Source organism: Acyrthosiphon pisum, chromosome A1 (genome assembly GCF_005508785.2).
Source record: "Acyrthosiphon pisum isolate AL4f chromosome A1, pea_aphid_22Mar2018_4r6ur, whole genome shotgun sequence".
NCBI classification, from domain to species: Eukaryota; Metazoa; Arthropoda; class Insecta; order Hemiptera; family Aphididae; genus Acyrthosiphon; species Acyrthosiphon pisum.
The window spans coordinates 152,097,755-152,118,956 of record NC_042494.1 but is presented as its reverse complement, the minus strand read 5'-3'; the positions used below and the strand labels follow the sequence as shown (position 1 = coordinate 152,118,956).

The window sequence follows — 21,202 nt, the reverse complement described above, 5'->3', positions numbered from 1 at the left end:
AATTTATAATGATACAGCTTTATTTTCAAATTGGTATATACAATAACTGAATAACTTTATTATAAACAGTTAATAATGATTTAGGTTATTCAATAATAACAAAAATAATAAAATAAATTGTGTGGATTACATTTTTTTTTAATGTACCTATAGTATATTATAGGTAGCTTATATTATTTTACTATTTGATATTATTTTTGAGGACGTTATAATGTTACAGATATAGCGAATTAGTAATTTAAAGTTAGACTTATTATTATTGACGTCATTTTTATTATACTAACTATTAGATTATTTAGATTTAATGAAATCATTAGAAAAAAATTCGTTCTTCTAGGATTAAATATTAAATTTACGAGAATTCTGTAGTAGGTATGGCGCTTGTACATTAGTATCAATGTATTCCTGTATTTAACACGCTCGCCACGCAATAATTAGATTATACTATGTTTTGTGTTCCCCCTAAGTACAATCCAATGTTTAATATTGTATAATATTATACTGTTATGTTATTTTAAAATCACCATATTATTATAATATGTGTATATTATACTCGGTTTTCGAGAAACAAACTAAAAATCTATAATGTCACATGTATAGGTACTGATGTACCTATTATTGTACTTTTAATACACTGTTGGTAGTTATAACGGTCTATAGGTAGTAGGTTGTATAATTTAATATAATGACATAATGTACCTACAATGCATAATAGAGATGTATAGATAAAACGATTTGATATTAATTATTAATAAGTAATGTAAATATTTATGGTTTAGCTACACCCGTAGTTATCTATTTATTATAGGTAATTAGAAAATATTTCCCGAATATAATTATTCCGCAGCTAACATTTTGCTGTGATTCAATATATTATTATTCACACACAGTGAAACGGATGAAACGGTTATTATATTACTTGTAGAAAAGTGATACAATCCTATCTACAAGCGGTTCGTGTTTCTAAGAAATCCCCTAAAACCCCGCACCTCACATTAAATTTCTTCGTGTATAGGTAATATTATTATGCATCGGCTTGCCATGTTTTCTGTGTCGTTTTTGACATTGCTGTTGTCGGCCTACGTCGAGTTCAAGGTTAATATATTGTTGGCCATCAGTACATCCACTGGCCGCTCAACACCTACCTAGGGCATCGTACACGCACAGCAATGTCTATAACGCCATCGAATAGCGGATAATAGATAATATTATGGTATAGGCATCGACACGCAGAGAGGAATAATTTTGAGTAGAAAATTGGCCAATGGCAGAAGCCTATTGTGAGTTGTTTGATATTAGTCCAAGTGTACCTCAAATTATATCACTCGAACGGCTATACACAAATATATATGTATATAATAATGTAATATAGTTTATAGCGTTAAAATTTAATTTAGAATTGATATCGATTTTTATTGCAATTATTATTATAATATACCATTAAAAATTAACAATAAACTACAAATAGACTGCAGGTGTTAATTTTGATAATTTTAATAGCAATGGAAGTACAAGATCCAAATTAAAATTTTATTGGAAAATAAAATAGCGTGATATTTTTATAATTTTTAAACTGTAAAGTCTAACCTATACAAAAATAGGTGGAATATCCGAATATAACGTCATGATATTGCAGTATGCGTTTTCTTAATATTTTACTGTTTTAAATTGTTATTTCTTATTTATTTGAATTACTTTAATAGGTAGTTAAATATTAGTCAATTAATACTGTGTTACATTTTTGAAAGAACCGAAGAAAAAGTGGGTACGTTCAAAATAATTTTTATTTTCATTTGAAGTATATACTGATTATAACATACTTTATTACTTTAAATATACGGTTTTACAAATATACTGTTTATACTAATACCTATACTTACAGTTCGATAAGGTTATAACTAGGTAGGTAAATAAAAGTGTTTCAAGATAATTTCATAAAATGCCTTCTTGTTTGATTTTGTAATATTATAGGCGTGGAGTTTGGTGTGTTTTTGTTTGTATTATTCTTTGTAAGATGGCTAATATATTCGATAATTGGTGATAAATTTCAAGTTTATCTTAAGTAGATTTGATTTGATTTTTTTTTGTGTAACATAGGACATAAGGTAGGTGAGGTTGTTTTGGTATTGTGGTTCAACGCCCAGCAAGGCATAATGCAATGCAGTTTTATGTTAAGTATTTTCAAGGAGGCGGTTTTTTTAACGCTGTTTCCGACTACCAAAGAATTCCAGTTTGTCAATATGAACTTTAATTCCAAGAATTACATGGGGCCAGTTTCTAGTATAGGCATAGTAATAGAGAAAGTACCTATGTATACGATTCCAACGGGATTTTTGGATTTTGTTATTATAATATAATGTGTTTTTGTATTTAGTATTATATACAGCAGCAGCGAACCGTTGTGGAGTACTACCTATATAGACGTTTAGAGAATTATTATTATTCGTATACCGAAACTGACTATTGGGTAAAACGTCTTTCTCCTATTTTTAATTTTTTTTTTCACTACCAATGAATCGCATTTTATTACACTATTGTAATATCAATTGAAAATGTTCGCCTATAAAAAAAGCACATACTCTGTGCGGCTAATGATATAATATCTTCTACAGACTGTAATTATTATTCCATTGCTAATTCTGATTGATTGTGGAAAAGATTGAGTATTACTATTTCTATATGGATTTTATACCATATCGCAGTTGGTGGCGCGTGTTCGAATATAATATGAATAATCGTCGAACCAAAGGATTCACATGAATAGATTCGGCTTTGTTCGATCGTTAATCATATTTTATAATTTCATTTTCTTCGCAATACACGTCTTGTCCATTTCTTGTATCGATTTTCATAGGACATTTTTCAAATTCAGTATTTACCTAGGTATATAAAGTTTAATACTTGAATAGTAAACACGAATAAGAATGATTAGTGGATTGTATAAATATAGTTGATATGTTTGATTGCTGATAAACAATACATTTGTTGTTCAACTGGGGTTAGTGGTAAAACAGGGTATGGCCAAAACGTACCCTTCCCTTTTCGGCCGATTCACTTTTCGACCAAAACAAAGTTATATATTATATGTAAAAATAATAAAATAGTTGGTACTCTATTTAATCGTCGAATTTTTAACAACTCAGCTTTTTTCTTAATATTTTATAAGTAAATAATATTTTTATGTAATTTATTATGGCATGCAGAAGTGGATAAAATTAATAGGCACATTAATGTTTCGTGGTATTGTGATTGTGATAATAATTATCACGTTATCACGTTATAACTCATTTTTACGTTTACCAAACAGCTGTTCGTCACGTGCACAATATAGGTACGCTATTACTAAATACTTATAGAACAAAATCTCTGTCTAACCAATATTGTTAAAAATCTGCTTGGATGAAGTACGACTGATCAATATCTGAACTAGACGACCACGAAATAGTTCAGAGAGCAGTGTAAGTGTCGATTTCAGATTAATTTATAATAAGTTTAACCACCACGACGACAAGCACTGGATAGCTTAGGATTTACTTAATAATATAATTTATCTATGTCTCACGTTTAATTTTTTTTATGAAGTAAATTCAAACTTATTTACCTATTAATTTTAAATTTATATTATATACGAGTTCAAAGATTAATTTATCTTGAGGGGCTTTGGAAGTGGCATGGCCGCATGGGGTCCTGTAGGTCATGTCCCCCTTTGGCCCCATAAAACAATGAAACAACATAAAAATAAATTACTATTGTTAATTGTTAAATAATTTGTTTTAATATTTTGGTTTTGTCGCCCCCCCCCCCCCATTTTAAAATCCTGGATATGCCACTGAATTTTGGGTTATTTGGTGGAGAGATAACCCCCCTCTCTAGCCGCGTTTATGTTTTAAGTATTAACCACATGAGTCACATTAATAATAGCCTAGGTGAATTGATTGGTTTTCGAATAATTTGGCTTATATTTTATAATACATTGCTGTTTTGAAATTTAAGATCAACAATAATATAATACCATCAATGACTTCTAATATTCCTGTTTATCCATATATTATAAAAAAAATATTTAGTATTTAACTAATAATTAAAACTTATAAAAGCTCAGAATAACTTGAAGTATCGTTATTATTTATGTTTTATAAATTTAAAACAGTATACAGAACAACCGACGTTTATCCATTTCACGAATTGTTCAATATTTCACGAGTGGGATGTAGCATTTACATTATTAAGTATTATATTAACTTGACTATATTGATATTGTCAGAATTGCATATTATATTAGCACTTGAGAAATACTGCTGTTTGTGTTAGTACCTACCTATTTGTTTTAATATTAAGTGTTTTCACATATTATTATATTTCATACCAATTGTAGCTATATAAAAATTACAAAAACTACTAAATAAGTTTTACAAATTACTGACGAAATAATTGTTTGGATGAATACATAATCAATAATAATCATAGACCATAATATGGTAAACAATGGTAATCAAACCCAAATGCATCTAAAATATTATTTCTGATTGTATAGTATCTACCTAAAGATTTTTAGGTACAGATAAGTTTGTGATTTTCTATAATCAACTACAAAAACAATCCAAAAATGTTGACAGTAAGTCAATGGTATTAACTGAGCTCGGTGCAAAGTATTCTTTCTGGAATACGATGACTTATCGTTACTTTTCAATGTCATATCATAGATATTGCCACTATTCTCGTGCCATGATAAGCGAAATTAAAAAAGGGTCCAACTAATTAACGTCACTGTAATCTAGACTATTTATAAAAGAGTACCTAGTAGGTACATAATTGTATTTACAAAGAAGCTAATTCCTTTCCTTAAGTTTTTATTATTTTAAATATTAGTGTTATTTTTTTTCTAGAAATTAGAAAACAAACTGGTATCATAGATTTCATTTTTAGTATTATGTTTGGCCCTTTTAACCCTTATTTTACCCCAAGTTAGATGGTATCCACACTGGTGGGCCTCCCTCCTCACGCCATTTCATGTTTTGTACCTTAGCTATCAAATTGGGAGTTTACCAATTGCGCCAAAAATTACCCTTTTATATACCAATTGCGCTCAATACATTTTTGCTTAGGAAAACTTATTAGTTACTAACCGATTTTTTTGCGGGTATTAATGTATAATACATTGTAAGATTTCTAGTATTTTACTACCTTTGCACTACTTACCACATATGAATCAAGAGGAGCACTTAACTAAGGACAAAAAAAAAGTCAAAAGTCTTCCAAGTCGGTGGAACTTATAGGCTTTATACAGTTTAGTTAATGAAAACTAAAATAAAATAATATTAATAATAATAAGATAATAGGTGGTTAAATTATAAATATATAATAATAATATAATAATAATAAGATTTTGAGTTTAAGGTAATCATGATGTTTGTATTTTGCATGTTTTAAGAATAATAATAATTTTTTAAATAATAATTTGAGCATAGCAATTTAGAATAATATAATTTGAATACAAGCGCAATTGGTATATTGACCGTAAAATATAAGAGGCGCAATTGGTACACTGACCCTAAAATATATGCAGCGCAATTGGTATATTAACCCAAAAATAAAAATTTTGTTTTAGGCGCAATTGGTCCATGCCCATCAAATTGACTTATTGTTTTGTATATAAATATTACTGATTGTAAATATTCTATTTTTATCTAATAAAAAAAAAAACCCCCTTATTTAATATTTAACACTAATTTAATGTGTAACCTAATATTTCAATATCATCAAATAGAAAAAAAAGTATCACTATATCACAAATAATATTCTCGTACTTGAATTTAATAAAAGGTCAATAATTATCTCTAATATATCGATCTATAAATTGAATTCGCACTAGGTACTTATACCTTTATTATATTACGTGTATAATAAACAGAGATCTCAGATCGACATGACACAACCTTATAATATTTATCAATAATGTACACTCGTTCTGTGTTGACGTTTATAGCTAAACATACATAAGACAATGTGACTGTTTATCGATTGGAAATATTAACATTTAACTTGTTGGTATTTTAGAGGAATTGAATTTTGATTTTCTCTTTAGTAGTCTTTAATACGACCAAACAATTGTATAAGAATGGCCGAATATTTGGCATAGGTACCCGTTTTTATAATAATAAAAAAAAAAACATTTTATTTATGTACTTTGTTGTGTCCGTATTATACACTCCGATTGAAGTATTATCTATTAGGGGTATTATATTAATAAAAACTGCTTTATCTCTAAATCAAATTTTATATACCTAGGTACTAGTAAATCATCATCCAACTTATTACGACGTTTTATAAACAAATAGGTTTTATTTTTTATTTATCAGTAATTAGTTTAATAAGCTCAAGTGCTAAACGTGATTGAAACACACCAATGTTTGTGTATATATTTTTAAAGATAAGGACAAATCAATTTTGAACATGAACACACTTGAGTGTATATGATTGATATTTCCGTATACATACCAATACTTCTTTGGTAATGATATTGTCGAATGTCGAATGTACATAATTATTAAATATTTACACAATAAATTAATAAATATACCTAACTTAAGAGGACGCTACCCATGCATTTTTTGCCCCGTCTTACACACGTACGGCACAGAATATTTTCATTTACTAGTTTTTCAATATTGTGCTGTTAGTTTTGATATTAGAGTGAATTGACCTATTGGCTATTATCAAACTTTTAGGTAAGAACAATATATGTGCTTAAGCGTCAGCGGTTTATTTCGCTTGAAAATTAAAATATTGAAAACTCGCTGACGCTTAAACACATATATTGTCCTTACCTAAAAGTTTGATAATAGACCAATTCACTCTAATATTATAGCTTACATTATTAATTAATAGCACACTATTGAAACTAGAGAATGAACTAGTGAATTTGCTGTATCGTACATGTGTAAGACAGAGACCACAAATGCATGGGTAGCGTTCTCTTAAAGAATAGGTACAGGTGTAATAATGTTTTACATACAATTTAAAAACAAATAACTATAATGTAGGTATGTATAATCTACTCCACCTGTATCGCATTTCTGAGAGACGATTAGACCAACAACACATTTTGTACAGTAAAATAATATTATTTAAAATGTGTAATTATTTCAGTTTTTATCTGAAAATGTATTTATCGAAACATCATACCGATGAAACAATTTTGTCTTAGGAACCTACTACTAATTATAATTAACTATATTTATTATTAAATTAATGCACACATTTTAGTATATTTATCGTGTTATCAGTGTGACAATGCATCGAGACCGAACTCGTGTACAGTCGAGTTCGTTAGTTATGAAGAAAATTATCCGATCAGATCAATGGCGATTCCTGCAGATAATCAAATGCCGATTTCACTATCCAAAAAGTCTACGACTGCTGAAGGTTAGTAAAATCGCATGTTTTTTAATATAATTGTTGTACTACAGTCATGTTGTTGTATTATAGCTTGGATTGGAGGTTTCGTGTCAGTTGGCATCATAAGTCTATCGGGGCTGGTAGGTGCAATATTTTGGCCTTTGCTCAACGACCCGAATCGAAAGAAAACTGTAATGAGACTACTTTTGGGCTTAGCCACAGGATCATTATCTAGTTCAGCTGTATTTCAACTTCTTCCAGAAGTAAGGGTTTTAATAATATTATATTAATTCAAAAAAATGTATAAAAGCATATAATATATAATATATATGTATCGATAATAAACATATAAGTTTAATACTTACGGCTTGGAAAGAACGCTGCGCTTTGAGAATGCAGAATAACGTATGAATCTTAAATTCTAAACAAAGCGAGGAATATAAAAAATTCCCAATATATTTCTAAATGATCAGGGAAAACTGGAATTTTACGCAAAACCAGTTTTCGAAAAAATTGGTTTTGTAATTTCTTTAAAAATGAATAATTGAAGAGACTTGAAAGTTGAAATTTGAAATTTTCATCAGACATTAGTGTTAGTATTTTGTATTCGCTTTTAGCAAACGATAATGTGATTGTTAATAATGTTAGCATAATTTCTGTTTATCCTCTAAAATGCACCTTTCAACTATGTCAGGAAAATTAAAAATCTAAGTCACTCCAACTAAATTGAATCATTCTCCAATTTTCGAACATAATACATTTTAAAATAAATTTGAAGTGTTTAACACGTAATATAGAATTATATTATAACGTATCATTATTTACTGTTGATCACTTAAAATAGCCATTAAAATTATTTAACAAGTTTATTTTTCACTATACTGCATATAGATTATTTATTATTATAACTAATAAAAACTGAAAGATCAGCAATTTATGAATTATAAAAATTCATAGCTCATTTCATAGTAATTTAATTATGTTTTTTTCACGTCTACTGATAACCTCGAGAATTATACAGAATTATACAGAATTATACAGAATTATACCTACATAGTTTTGTTGCAAAAGTATTGCCTATAATATTAAACTTGTCGATGTAGGTAAGTAATTTGTGAGAACACGTAGAAAAAATTAACGTATTAATTCGGGTGTGGTGATCATGTGACATAAACGTAGCACTCTACCTGATATTTTCCGCTTTAAAGAAGGTGTATGAATTATAAATATGTATTAATAAGTAACCATACAGTAACCATATTGTATAACAGGAAGATCTGAAAAAAATGATGTTACTTTAACGTACGACAAAAATTGTCGAAAATATATGGTTAATAAATATATTCTTGTCAGGAAATTCCCAAAAATAATATTTTGAAAAAGTTATTACGTTCTAAACTAATTTACTTAAAAATAAAAATAGTGATATTTTAAACAATTCTAAAAAATAAACCACTTGACTTAGACAAATGTTTTTACCATCAAAGATGATCTTATAATCAGATCGAAAAATTGAATATTTTGAATTTATTTGGAAAAATTCAAATCATACGAATCATACCGTATGCCTAGTGCGAATTTGGTAATTTTACATTTTATTCGTTTCTATATGGTGATAAACTGACAAGAAAAGCGTAACGCAAAATTGGTTAGAAAATTAAAAATATCTGTGCCCAGCCCAAAAAAATGTATGTTAAGAGCAAAAAGTGAAATACATGACGTTTATAGGTATAATACATAATATATAGTATGCTATTTACTACTACTTACTAGGTATTAATATGTATGTTGATAGTTTTACTTTTACACGTTGGTTTGATTTGAAAATAATTTAATACTGATTCCTACAAATCTGTTCATGAATTTGAAACTAGATTATGAAATAATAATCATTTTCTTAAACGAAATTTTCCAGGCGTTCAAAATACCAGAGTCGTTTCCCGACTACAGACACACGGCTCTAATAATGTGGTTGAGCTTGTGGGGATTATATATGTTCGAAACGTTAGCCGGCATCATTTTCCACAAAGAAGAAAAAAAGGTACAAGTACGGTTTATAATTTCAGTTCATATTCTTTTTTTCTATTGCATTCTGTTTTAGACGATTAATACAATATTATGAGGTTTATAGATAGGAATCGACGAACTATCGCCGTCACTTCAGCTCACCAACGGTAACGGGACCGAAATGAAACAAATATCGCACGGGCACGGTCACAGTCACAATCATAAATTAACGAATAAATCTATGGTACGTGCAAAATATTATGGATAAATAACACGCACAACGGTCTTATGTTTTTGTACAATATTATGACTGTATTATTATAAAATAACATCAAAATATTATTATTTATTATGATATTATATAAATTATAAATATATGACTTTGTCTGTTAGGACGAAGAGAGTCCAATTTCGACGTTAGCCTTACTGGTGCTATTCGGCGACAGTCTACACAACATAATCGATGGCATGTCGATTGGTGCTGCTTTCTCGGAAAATGTCACCACCGGGATATCCATATCGATTGCGATTGCGTGTGAGGAATTCCCGCATGAAATCGGTAAGCACGCACTCGCTAATCTCTATCGACAATACAAAGTCAATGACGTCTAACTGCATAATATTATGAAATTTCGTCTCACCCAATCGTTTGTATTACACAGTATTGCTCATTTCAATAAAATAATATTGTTGTCTGAGACATCCTTCTAGATAAGTTTAAATTACTTGCATTCGTAAAACGATATTCCACAACAAAAAAAATTTTGATTTTCCGCATTATTCACCTTTCTATAAATTGTCCAATGCGTTTTACAACTTTAACAAGCGTTAAAAGCTAAAGCATCTGTAAAATAATTCTGTATGATATTTTAGTTACGTCATGTTGTGCAATTTTGCGATTCCCAATCTATGAATAGCTGTTAAAATCGCTAATCACAGGAATAGTACCTATTGTGAAAACAGACCCTCCTCTGCTGTCGGTTCAAAATTTAAATTGGAAAAAAGTGTATCTTTTACAGCACAGAAAAGAGTTTTTCCGGCATATAAAACCGGCATATTCCCCAATTTGATCGATACCAAAAATATAAAAATAATGATTTTTGCTGTTACATATTGAAACTGTTATTATATAAGTGCATTATTTACTTTTTTAGGAGATTTCGCTATACTAATCCAGTCCGGTATGTCGTTCCGTCGTGCTTTGTCATTTAATTTCCTGTCAGCTTGTACAGCGTTTATAGGTTTGGTCATTGGTATTTGTTTGGGAAACATGGAATATTCTGGGTTTGTGTTCTCTTTCGCCGGTGGACTGTTCTTATTCATTACTTTAACACATTTGGTAAGTAAATACATTATTACGTACGTAAATCATCTTTACTAAAATGAGTTTCACACGTAGAACGTTCGAAACTTCAGTTCAATATAAATAGACCACAGTAATTATAAATAATTACCTAACATCATTATTCCAAATATGGTATAAGAAAAAACAATGTTTTCACGACAAATTAATTTAGATTAATTATTTTGGTTGTGTTATTATGTTTGTATTATTCAATTTCAATATTCTCTAGAGAAATAGGTAATTTTCAAAAACTCTTCTTATAGAAACAATATAAAATAATATTGTGTTGACCCACAAGACATAAATAATATTTTCGACTATGCCATATAAAATTAATCGCAATGATTAATCAATAACTATTTACTAACATATTATTTAATTTTAGTTGCAAACATAGAAAATGTTTTGAATACATAGGTACATTGTAGTCTTGTATACGTGTTATGTAATTGCCTACTAGAAATCTATAGGAGTATCAACCACTTACTATATAGAAACCATTTTAATTATATTTTTGTTTATATTTTTATAAGATTTTCACATTAACATTATACAGGTATTAATTTACTTAATTTAAGTGGTTAGTTTATTTTATTAGGCTGCTGTATAAAAATATTGAATAATGAGTTGTACGCATAAACTCAATTTTATTTTCAAACGTTTAGGAATACTAATTTTAAGATATTTAAGTTAGGTAACAGATTTAATTTTTTACAAGTAATCAAGTAATTATTTTTAAGTTTAGAAGTTAATATGTTGGTAAAATACCATTTATAGTTTCTACGACACATCACTAACTATCCATTGTATTATATTATAATAACACGAAATTAGATTATATAAATAAAACTAAAAAATGTATTGAAAGGTTTAATATTGTTCGATCATTTTTCTTAATATACATCTTAATTATTGGTTGTATTGACCACCTTAAAAATCTACAATCGTTACTATATTACATAATACACTATTTATATATATATATATATATATATATATATCTTTATTAGTTGGTAATGTTATTTTAATCCAATTTTAATTTTAATATATTTATTTATTAAACAAATTAGGTGTTTGCGTAAGTAAGGTACATGATTTTAGAAAATTCGTTAAATTAATAAATTTTATAAAAAATGTTTAGCCCAATCAAAATATTAAATCATTAAAAAAATTTAATGGCCACAAATTAAAAATTCAATATTAAAAAAAAATGTATTCTTGGGTTAAACACGCCACTGACGATAATATTATATTAAACTCTTGGTATGTACAAAACTATGGGTATGTTCGAATACCCTAAATATTACTAAATTCCAGATGAGTTTGTATGCAGCCTGCAGTTGGCATATTTCCATTATACCTACACATGTATTTAATCTTCTCGATAGAAACGCTGTATCTTAATAACTTATATAAATATAAAATATATTCAATCATAATAAAATTAATAATAACACCAAAATATGAAATCTTTTTTTTTACGACCTAATTCGATAAAACAAAGAGTCATTATAATATAAACTTCTTTAATCATAACATACCTAAGCTGAATTTCTGATAAATCGTATATCCAAGACTTAACAAACACTAAAACAAATTTAATCATAAAAAGTAAAAATATCGATTAATAAAACAAATTTACTATTTATAATTTATAATTTAACCGAAATTCAACATTAATAAAAATTGTGTATTTACAGAATTGTTTTTTATATACCTAAATTATCGAGAAAATCCAAATGATGTTATTTTATTACAATTAATAATACATTTTTTTTAGTTTTCAAAAATTCTAGTTTAGTTTTTAAGAAAAATTACATTCAAGCCAATATTATTCGTCACACATAATTTGGTTCAGCAAATATAAAACGTGGATTACACTAGGTCCGTGGGCATTATTTTGTTACAGGGCCGTGGTTATTGACTTTGTTTTGATTGCTACGCTAACTGTATAGGTACTATTGCTATTCTACTTTTTACATTATTATACCGTGTAAGAATATTTATTTTCTCATTCAAATACCTAGCTACTGAGTACTGAATGATATCATCAATAATACAACACAATATTATATATTTTAATTAATATAATATAATACGTTGTTTTATTGTACGTCGATATAGTATTATAGGTGGCAATTTTAATTTATCAGTCTCAAAATAAAATTTAACAAACCTTTAATCTAAAATACATTATCAAGAGTTATAAGTTTGTTCCTTTGAGTAGGTAGTTTAATGGGGATTTGGTTTTAGTTGTGAAACTTTCTATGGTGCATCTTGAGCTAACACAAACCTGAAACACCCATTGATTATATTTTATACTTTAATTACCAACAATATCTCAGGAATTTGTTGCCATTAAAAGAATCGCGAAACCCAAGTAAAATGGCTGTATATACAATATTCATGCGTATGATTAATATATTCGCATGTAATTTTCGTTTTGGTCTCATTCGAAGAATTATTTTTTCTTATGTTAAAAACACATAATACATTTAGAAAAGTAGAATGAGATTTTTATAAATTTAGCTTATATAAACAAGTGGATATTCTACATCGTATAATATCTATGTAAGATAGGACTAAGGATACAAAATATTATAACAATAGTTTTTCAACCTCTGTTAAAGCTTTTAGAAATTTTAAATGTAAAATTGTAGTACTATAGGTACTTAAGGGTTGTTTGCAGAAAACAAAATAAATAATAAAAGATAAAATAAAACCTTTTTTTTACCTTTTATAAGTAGTTCAATATTGAGGGGCGTTAAACAATATGTAGAACAATGGTGGACTAGAAAATTATTTATAACTTTCCGGTACACTTGTATTTCATTTCGAAACGGTATATCTAACCTCTTTTTATTATGATGTCGTTGGTCTAAATTACTTGACCCTTCACTTTCATTTTATGATTGTTTACTCTATTTTAATATTTTAATATTCTTTTGATTTTTGTCTAAAGATAAAAAAATAAAGTTTAATCCATAATGAAAATGAAAATGTTAAATTTTGTATTCAGTATCCACAATCCACATAGAGCCTATAGCTATAGGCATGTTATTATTTTTATTTAGTTGTATTATTGAGTAACATTATTTCATAATTTGCAGGGCAGTTCAGAGTTAAATTATTACTTACTATTCGTTTGAAAGAATGCTAAGTGACATTAATTTTTTTAAATTAAAGTTGAATATTAGGTATTTTAAGTTAATTTGAATATTACATAATTTATTAATTTCATGTCATAACCCATTAGTAAATAAATTAATACCTGCATTCGTATGAAATATCCAATAATCGTAATTGTTAATAAAGTTAATAAATACCCATACTTGAATGAATTAATACAACTATATCAACAAATTATATCTATGGATACAATATTATCAAAATAATTCAGGTTGAATTGCATCAATAATGTAATTTATTTATAGATTTTTCAGTGAGAAATAGCTTCTAAAAAGCCAAAAGGGTATAAAAATGAAATTTTTTAGTTATAAAATGTATGAATAGGCTATAGCAATATTGAAATGCTTGGTAAGTAAATAATGCAATAGATAAAATTAAAAAAAAGTTTAAAACGATATTAAAATATAGGTAGGTACCTACCTATCAAAAGTTTTCTATGATTAGGTAGTCTGAGTAAGTAGGTACTATAAGAAATAAGAATATAGATTTGTAGATATATTTTCTACTCAAATAACAATTAATTAAAACATTTGTAAGTAACACTGTAGTCTGTAGATATATTATACATATATTAGATGAAAGCTAAAAATGTATAACTTAGTTGGTAATTTATAAATTTTGGTTTTTAGAAATATCATTAAGGATAAACTAGGAGACATATTATTATCTATTGGTATAAGTATAGGGTGCAAGAAGCATTTGAAAATATATTTGAGTTCAAGAGGAAGAAAAAAAATCTCCTACCATTATACATCCTGTTAAAGACTATTTTTATACAATGTAATAAAACAGTTAATTCTTTGACCTTTTTAGCCTCAAGTATCTTTTTTTATGGTAGGTATTTGTTTAATATTAAAATAACATAGTTTTAACTAAATACATACACCTATTAAGTTGGTAAGAACATACCTAACTCTAACTACTTTGAATACCTAATAAATGTTTTACATTGATGTACTTTATAATTATTTTGTTAACGTTTTGTCCGATAAACCGTTAGAGTTGGCTTGTAATAACGTATTAGTTTTAATAACTCTAAATGAATTCAATTTCATTAGAAATATCTTACAACCATAATATGATAAAATTTTGAAGGTACAACTAAAAGTGGTAGGTCTGTCGGCTGTACTCTTATTTTGATTAAATTTCTTGTTCAATGTTATTATCGTGGTTGAAGTTATATTGAATTTTACCAATACACTTGTGCAGCTTACTGTAAATCTTCGTTTGAGGATTTTAAGTACGTACCTATTGTTAGCCGTGTGTATTGCACAGGTTTAAATAAATGTAATCTTTGTTTGTAAAAATGTGTAATGTGAATTGTGAATATTTTATATTGCCTAAAAATATTGGTTCAATATATAACGATTGATAGGATTTAGAGAGATATAGTACTATAGTAGGTACTTGTATAATATCATCGAATATAACAGGTATACTAAACAATTAAAAATTATTGATAAGATTATTACCTGAAATATTTAGAGAACATAGAGAATAATTCTCATTTTTCTAGATATTATTTTGATTTATGAACATCGTACCCAATGCATATTTAGTAAATTGTCCATCGTGGCCGTAATAATTTTATTTTCCTCGAGTTCGATTTGCCGATAATCAACCATATACATTGCATCATTAATAATTTAGTGATCATCCCAACATTTAAGCGGTCATAACAGAGCAGTTATAGGTATGTGACTTGTGAGAAAAAAATAAAAGTTTCAAATAAAAATGTTCCTCGACGTTTTTAAAAAAATATATACATACCCTATGTGTAGGTACTTGTTATTTATACATAGTATATAATGTAGTTAATAGTGTATTTGTGTACGTGTATTAAATATATATGTATATATGTGCTCGAGCGCAATCTAATATACACACTGTCTTTGGAAATAGAATTTTTACTTCGAATGTGCAGTGGCCTTAAATAAATTATCAACGCCGACCTTTTCCAGTACGTTAGGTCGGATTGAATCGGCAGCTTAACCTAACCTTCCCAACGCCTACACCCGGTGTATACTATTTACGCGATATACTTGTCACAGAGACGTCACTTAAAACGTATACATACATAATAAAAAATAGGTTAACATCCCAGGGTAAATAATGACGAAGTGCAAAAGATATTATTCAACATATTATGGTATACATACAAAGTAGGAATGGATCGAAATCATTGTACTATTTTTATCTGTATAATCGTCAACCGTCGTAATTGTGTGATATTTGTTATTTAAATGTATATCTATAAAAATGGAGTGTTTTTGACGACTTGCGGACTGTCGGTTGTTATTAGTATATTCGGGTGCAAAATATTTGGAGCATCATATAAGTATAACATGTATTACAAGCATAGATGGACATTTGGTTGATTTCTTTTTTTTCATTATTCATAATGGCTGCCACCCGATTATTATTTACATTGTCCACGGATGTACCTACACACAATTTGGGGGAAGATTCCTTCGGACTATAATACTAATTAAAAATGTATGATGTCAAAACTCCTTCTAAAATAAAATCTGGTGTCCCAATGTCACCGTTGCAGCAATCTCCATATTATATTATGGATTTTGTCGGTAAAAAAAACCCTACTATTATAATTATTGTCATTTGACATCGGGTTTTACGGTTTCCTAAATTTATTTACACATGTATGTGCACATAACATTATTTGCAAAGTTAAATAAATTAAAAATTAAAAATATGATATTACATTTCAGAATTTTTGTTTTTATAATATTATCATGATTCAGTATCATATTATAAAGATTTAAAATGCTATACAAATATACTGAACGTCATACTTATATATTGGTATAATGTGTATCTATTATAATTTATAATTTATAATCTATAATATTATAGTATTATATTACGGTGATAATTCGGTATACTACTGAGTCTTAAATCCTTAAATCTACTATTTCCTAGATTGTATATTTCAATTGAATAAATATCATCAACTTAACCTAGAAAATATATTGAAAAACAACTATGGTTAACAGGGGTGCCATTTGGGGGGGGGGCAGGGTGTGCACTCGCACACCCTGTAATTTTGTTGTCCACAATTTGCCTAGGCCTAATTAATACTATGGCCAGATGGCCTTCAGTTTGCCAATCTTTAATTGCGCATGCACCGCAGCTATTCACTGATAATCATAAATAATATTATAATATTGTGTTCTTTAATTTGATAATTGATAAATTGATATCGGTATCACTTTATCCACTGGCACACACAAATATGTGTAAATGGTAAGTGGCTACTGACAGGGGCGGACTAGCTATTTTTGGCCCGGGTGCAAAATTAATTAGGGGCGCGTAATTTTTTTTCAAACCTACCTAAATTAGGAAAGAGCCCTTAGTTTTATAAGTAAATATAAAAAAAAATTAAGAATAACATCTTGTTTATTTGTAGAGATGTTGAAATATGTTATTTTATTTTTATTTTATATAATACCGTATTATACCAGTATTATACCGTATACCGACTGTGGTAATCGGGGGCCCGGATCATAAAGACAAACTATACACCAAGTAGCACCCCGGGCCAGTCCGCCCCCGGTTACTGCAGAGTGCAGATAGACAAAAAACATAATAATAATAATATGCATCTATTCTATCTAAAAATATCTTTACTATACACTATACAGTATATACACAGAGACAGAATGTATGAACGGTAAAAATGTAAAATGTAATGTGTTAACTATAAAAATATGTTTTTATTAAGTATGTTTTTGATACTGTAATAAATCTGTAATGAAAAACTGAAAACACTAGAAACGTTTTTTTAACGATTGGCCTGGAGATGGGAAAAAATTGGCCTCTTTAATTGTTTGCACACCTTAAAAAAAAACTGAAATGGCGCCCCTGATGGTTAACTGTAGGCGGGTACGTTGTGATTGATTCTTAAAACCAGGAAAAAGAAAATCGTAAGTGACAGGAAAATCCGTATCAATTTGAAATCAATAATATATAAGTATAATTGGTCTCAATTTTTTTTTAGGTCTGTCAAAATGCAAATATCTCTTTGTTTTTATACTGTGCTCCCATGCCATTTGGCCTACGAAAATGTCATTCTTCTCACGATTTACTATGTAAAACTCTAACACGATGTTTATTTCAAACGTATTTTATTTTATCTTTTTATTTGTATACATCTCGTTTCTTTTCTTGTCTTATATTGTCACTTTGTCAGTTTACCTAAACGTTTTGTTTAATCGGATTTCGTTTCTAGTTATTTTAGATCACAAAAGAGTATCTAACATATTATCTTACACAATCGTCACCACAACAATAGAATTTCTTGCTACAAATTCTTTTTATCTTTCGTAGTTTAGTCTTGTAATTTTACGATCACATCATACTTTTTTATTTGATCGACAATACATTTTATGTTTTGTATTTATTTATTTTAGATTCTGAGAGGGATGATAAATGTATTGGTTTTACAATGATGAGTTTCTTATTTTGGTTTTTTGTGTTTGACATCACCATTAGAAGCATTAAAAAATGTTTTAACACTCAACTTTTAGTGTAGTTCTGGTAGCAAATTGAATATAGTTGTACCAAATTTAAGGACCAAATGTTTCCCACTGCTTTACAAAAATTTTGCAAATTTACAAATTCATATAAACTCAATTTACGGTATTCACTATGGGTACAAGAATACAAGTTACAACAAATACTCATTAAACTAATCAGAGATAATAATGTAATCTAATGTGCTGAACATAATTTACTGACCTACATGACGCATTGCCTACCACGACTAATTGATGCGATAATCGAAATTCTTACTTTATATTTATTTATAAAATGTTCTAAACACTTACTAAATTAATAGTTCAATTTTATACATGACCTTATTCATTTAAAACTAACGTTATCAATCCTAATGTTTAAATGTTAAATAATTTACTTGATCAAAAATATATTTGTATAGGTTTAAAATAAAACGTAGGTAGGATATATTATACGTCTTAACTACCTATCAAATGTTACGCAGGCAGCATACTTAACGAATACTAATAATTCATAATATTTTTAACTTTTGTACCTTAGGCATGAACATTTAAAACAAGATTCCTCATATTGTTTTTTTTTAGGTAGGTACCTAGTGAAATTTATAAAGTCAATATTTAGTGTTAAGACAATAGACATAGGTATAGGTACATTTCTTATGAGAGTTTGAAATGTTGACAACATTAGAACATATAATAATGATTAAATATTATTTTTGTTACCTATTTGCTATTATTCAAAAAATATTATTTGTAATGAATACTAATATTGACGTTTTAATATTGATAAAATTAGATATTTAAACGAAAAATAAATCATTTCTCTTTAAACGTTTTAGTTGTTATACTGTAATTGTTAATCGTACCTATAGACTTGAAACATTCAAACATTTATTAATTTCATGTATTATTTATTTCCATACACAATGAGATTTTCAAAATATTTATACTAGTAATTTATACCATGAATTTATTTATACCGTTCTACGGTAAGTGGTATTGACTAACAAGTTAATAACAATAATTAATATACCTAACGTATTAACATGATCAAGTATTATAATAATTATTAATTATATATTATTAAATATTTTTGGAAAAAATTAGTTTAAAATTCCATACTATTAATAGAAAAATAAATGATAAATAGTATAAACAAACTTTATTATAAAAGATCCTTAGAAATAGTATGACTCACCGTCTCCGTTCAGGATCGTTTTTCTTATTCAATGATTTCATTGAATTTAAATTTAAAACATACATTCAAATGACCTAGTCAATGATGAAGTACCAACTATACAATCAGCGACCTCCCGTATTTTTTTATTTATTTAATTATGAAGTTGTAGTGAACCCGTTTTTTTCGAATTCTAAAGCTTAATCCTAGACTGTGTTTATTTGATGAAACTTTATATCGAAAAACAACTTAAATAATTAAATATATTAAAAACGTATGGTATCTTGTTTTAAAAATCTAATAATGTAATGTAAAATGTACTTATAATATCGATCGATGTCTAAAATCATTAAAATTGTCATAATAACGAATAACTCAGGGCAAACATTAAACAACAAGTAAAAAATGTTATAACGATAATTATTATTATAATTATGATTGTTATTATTATTTTATTTTATGCCCTGAGGAAAATAGTGCAGTAAATAAAGAGTATTACCTATAATAATGGTAACGGGGGGCGAAGTGGCCCAGCGGATTAAGACGTCGCTAACTATAATTATTATTTTGAATTTCTAAGAATATCAGTTGTTTCCTATGCATACGGCATTAGCAAATTAAAAATAATAATTAGCTCTAACTTGGGTGATTTTCATTAAATTTTAATATATTTTTTTTTCGATGTACCATGTACCTATCCTTATTATTTTTTAATTGATAAAATAACTTATGAAGAACCTTGTATTCAATTTTCAAATCTTAGATGTTTATAATATTAAAAAAGGTTATGAATTTTCAACTATGAAATTATCTGCAATTTTACGTGATTTTGAGCGGTTGGAAACATTCTAACTTCAGACGCTCATAAGAAATATTTGTGTAATTACAACACTCTACATTTTTCTTAATTTCAGTAATAAAAATTCACGAGGATTCTTGTTATTGAAAAAAAAAATCGAAAATTTCACCTGCTTATAAACAACTCAGAATTAGTCAAAATATTTGAAAATTATATATTATATAAAACTAATTATGTAAATTATATGAAGTTTTAATATTAGTTAATGTTTTAATGTTAGGTTAGGCTTGGTGAACATTTCAAGTTGGTATCTACGGTTATTCATTTTTGAATTACAACAAAATAATAAAATCGATTTTGTTAAAACCTCGTTTTGTGAAAAAAATTTCCATTTTTTCATATTAGTAACTATATAAAAGTACTGAGAATTTTTAATTTTGACCTACTAAAAGTTCCAACTATAGATTCACTATATTACCAGAAAAGATGCTGAAGTTGAAAATCTAAGCATTGTTGTCTACTATGTACGATGTACCTATAGTGTATTAGTGTATACACTATACAGACATAAAAAAGAATGAAATCATAATATAAATCAATACATTCATAGTTCCATCAAATTATGTATTTGATTATACCTATTTTACAAAATTAGTAAACAGTAAATATTATACTCATTAGTAAATCTGTACTAACTATTAATACTTAACTACTTTAGGTCATATATTGTGCTTTTAATAATGGGGTTGCTA

General features: G+C 27.5%; 1 protein-coding gene across 1 annotated transcript in view; it reads left to right on the top strand.

Annotated features, from left to right (window-relative positions):
• Positions 1-21,202, top strand: part of LOC100164672 (zinc transporter ZIP8) — a 35,176-nt gene that overhangs the window by 6,865 nt on the left and 7,109 nt on the right. Inside the window, exons 2-7 of the mRNA XM_001952755.5 lie at positions 7,287-7,425; positions 7,489-7,661; positions 9,314-9,439; positions 9,530-9,649; positions 9,799-9,964; positions 10,560-10,744. Of these exons, the coding sequence (XP_001952790.2) occupies positions 7,287-7,425; positions 7,489-7,661; positions 9,314-9,439; positions 9,530-9,649; positions 9,799-9,964; positions 10,560-10,744 (909 nt within the window). The remainder of the gene's footprint in view (positions 1-7,286; positions 7,426-7,488; positions 7,662-9,313; positions 9,440-9,529; positions 9,650-9,798; positions 9,965-10,559; positions 10,745-21,202) is intronic.